Source organism: Galeopterus variegatus, unplaced genomic scaffold (genome assembly GCF_000696425.1).
Source record: "Galeopterus variegatus unplaced genomic scaffold, G_variegatus-3.0.2 Scaffold4581, whole genome shotgun sequence".
Taxonomy (NCBI): domain Eukaryota; kingdom Metazoa; phylum Chordata; class Mammalia; order Dermoptera; family Cynocephalidae; genus Galeopterus; species Galeopterus variegatus.
Genome location: NW_007730692.1, coordinates 105,281 through 107,655, shown reverse-complemented (window position 1 = coordinate 107,655; position 2,375 = coordinate 105,281). Strand labels below are relative to the sequence as shown.

Sequence of the window (2,375 nt, the reverse complement as noted above, 5' to 3'; positions counted from 1 at the left end):
TTTTTTAAATGCAAGAATTTACAGGAATTTAATATGCTATAATGAAGAACTCCCCCAAAAGATGATGTAGATCCAACGTATGAGAGAAGGATTAAAGCAAATTAGAGTGTTCTTAATATGATCCGTGTCCTTACTAGTACTAATTTTTCAGGGAGTAGTGGTTAAATTTATTTTGAATTAATTTTTCCTAAATGATTTTTAATATGCTATTTTTTTGGTAAAACTACAAATGGCTTCCTGAAACACTATGAGTGTGTTATGGTTTATTTTGTTTTGGTTTTTTCTCAGCTAGTGTGCCATTACCTGATGAAAGAAATGATACCCTTGAATTTGAAAATCAGCAACGTCTCATTAAGACATTGGAAACTATCACAAATCAACTGAAAAGGACCCTCAATGAAGAGCCCATGTATTCCTTTCAGCTCGCATCTGAAGTGCTTGTAGCAGACAGCAATTCATTAGAAACAGAAAAGGCTTTTCTTTTCTGCAGACCAGGCTCAGTGCTAAGAGGGCGGATGTGTGGTAAGACTTTTCCCTGTGATCAAAAATATTTACTGCATAGTGGGTCAAATGAAATGGGTAGAGCCATTTTACAACTTGCCTTTGTGCATTCGTTCCAGGTATTCATGCAAAATTCCTGGAACTGGGTAATTTGTAAAGAAACAGTATTTATTGCTTACAGTTTCAGAGGCTGGAAAATCCAAATCCAGGGAACACATCTGGTGAGGGCTTTATTTTTGCTGGTGACTCTATTCAGTGGCTCAGGGTGTCACACGGCAGATGGCAGAGCAAGAGAGAGACTAGCCTCTTCATGTGCTCTTCTTTTAAAGCCCTCAGAACCACACCCGTGACCACCATTAAACCATCGACATATTAATCCATTTATATGGTCCTCACAATCTAACCGCTTCTGTGTGCTGGACGAGTACCTCTCATATTTAATCCTGTTTAGCATCTCTGTTAGGTACCCTTATTATCAAGCACATTTTACAGATGAGAATACCGAAGCTGGAGATGCTAAGAACTTACCCAGTCTTACGCATTAAGACGGTAAGTAGTGAAGCAAAGATTCCCACCCAAGCAGACACCAGTCTCAACTTTTTTTTTATTGAGGTAAAATTAACATAATATAAAATTAACCATTTTAAGGTGTGCAATTCACTGGCATTAAGTGCATTCACAATGTTGTGCAATCATCACATCAATCTAGTTCTAGAACATTTTCATCATCCCTAAAGGAAACCCTCTGCCTATTAAGCAGTCATTCCCCATTCTCCTTCCCCCAAGCCCCTTAACTTTTAACTCCTATTCTAGATTGCCATGATCTGGATCAATTCCAGCCTGTTTCCCAAAGAAGTTATTGTTTATAGATAACAGAATCTTCTCTAACCAAACTCTGTACACTTAGCTGAACCGAGTGATGTGAGTCTTGTGTTAATCTCTCTGTAGATGTGGACTTTTGTGTCCTGTCTGGAAAAACTTCTTCAATAGTTCTTATTGCTATTATTAGAGCTCCATTGGGTTTTTCACAGTGTGATAAATTCAGCCCACCAAAGGGACCTTGAAATTGTTGTCATTCTGAGCCTGCTCTTGTTTCCTCCCGACCCATGAGTAAATATCAAGAGTCACCTCCACCCGTGGTCTCATTTCTCAGTGTGTTCTTCAGCCTACCTGTGTCAACAACACCTAAAATGCTTGTAAAATGCATCTCGACTTAGGCTCCATCCCAGAACTAATGAACCTGACACTTTGGGGGCAGGGTTTTTGAATCTGCATTTTAAATAAGTATCCCAGTAATCATTACACACTTTAACATCTCAGAATCACCTAGGTAACTACTTTCAAGTGTCTTCTCTGAAAGAATACTAACTTTGATATCATTAGGCTTTTCAGTGAATTTAATATTCCACTATGGTCTCAGAATTTCTGGGCCACTCCAAATCTACCTAATAGGAGACCAAACCTCCAAGGAATAAAGGTTCTAAAATAAGCCTGTTTCCTCAGGACCCTTGAATTCCTGGGACGTGCCTTCAGCAGCAGTAATTCCTGCAGGCGGAGACAAGACTCTGCTAAACTCACCTGTTTTAGTCTCACCACTTGTGCCTGCTTTTGTCTCTAGCAGTGATAATGTAGTGGACAAGCAGTTTCATAAAGGGAAGCACCCAGAAGAATAACTTAGAAAATGTTTTTGATACATTAGTTCCCCTATATATGTAGGGGGTATGTTCCAAGACCCCTAGTGGATGCCTGAAACCCAGGATAGTACCAAACCCCATATATACTATGGTTTTTCCAATAGATATGTATTTATGATCAAGTTTAATTTATAAGGCATAGTAGGACATGAACAACAATAACTAATAATAAAATAGAAC

The 2,375-nt window shown here is 38.7% G+C and overlaps 1 protein-coding gene across 1 annotated transcript in view; it reads left to right on the top strand.

The window, feature by feature from the left end:
- SVEP1 (sushi, von Willebrand factor type A, EGF and pentraxin domain containing 1) overlaps positions 1 to 2,375 on the top strand; it is a 189,706-nt gene that overhangs the window by 92,932 nt on the left and 94,399 nt on the right. The window contains exon 17 of the mRNA XM_008587896.1: positions 289 to 522. Within this exon, the coding sequence (XP_008586118.1) occupies positions 289 to 522 (234 nt within the window). The remainder of the gene's footprint in view (positions 1 to 288; positions 523 to 2,375) is intronic.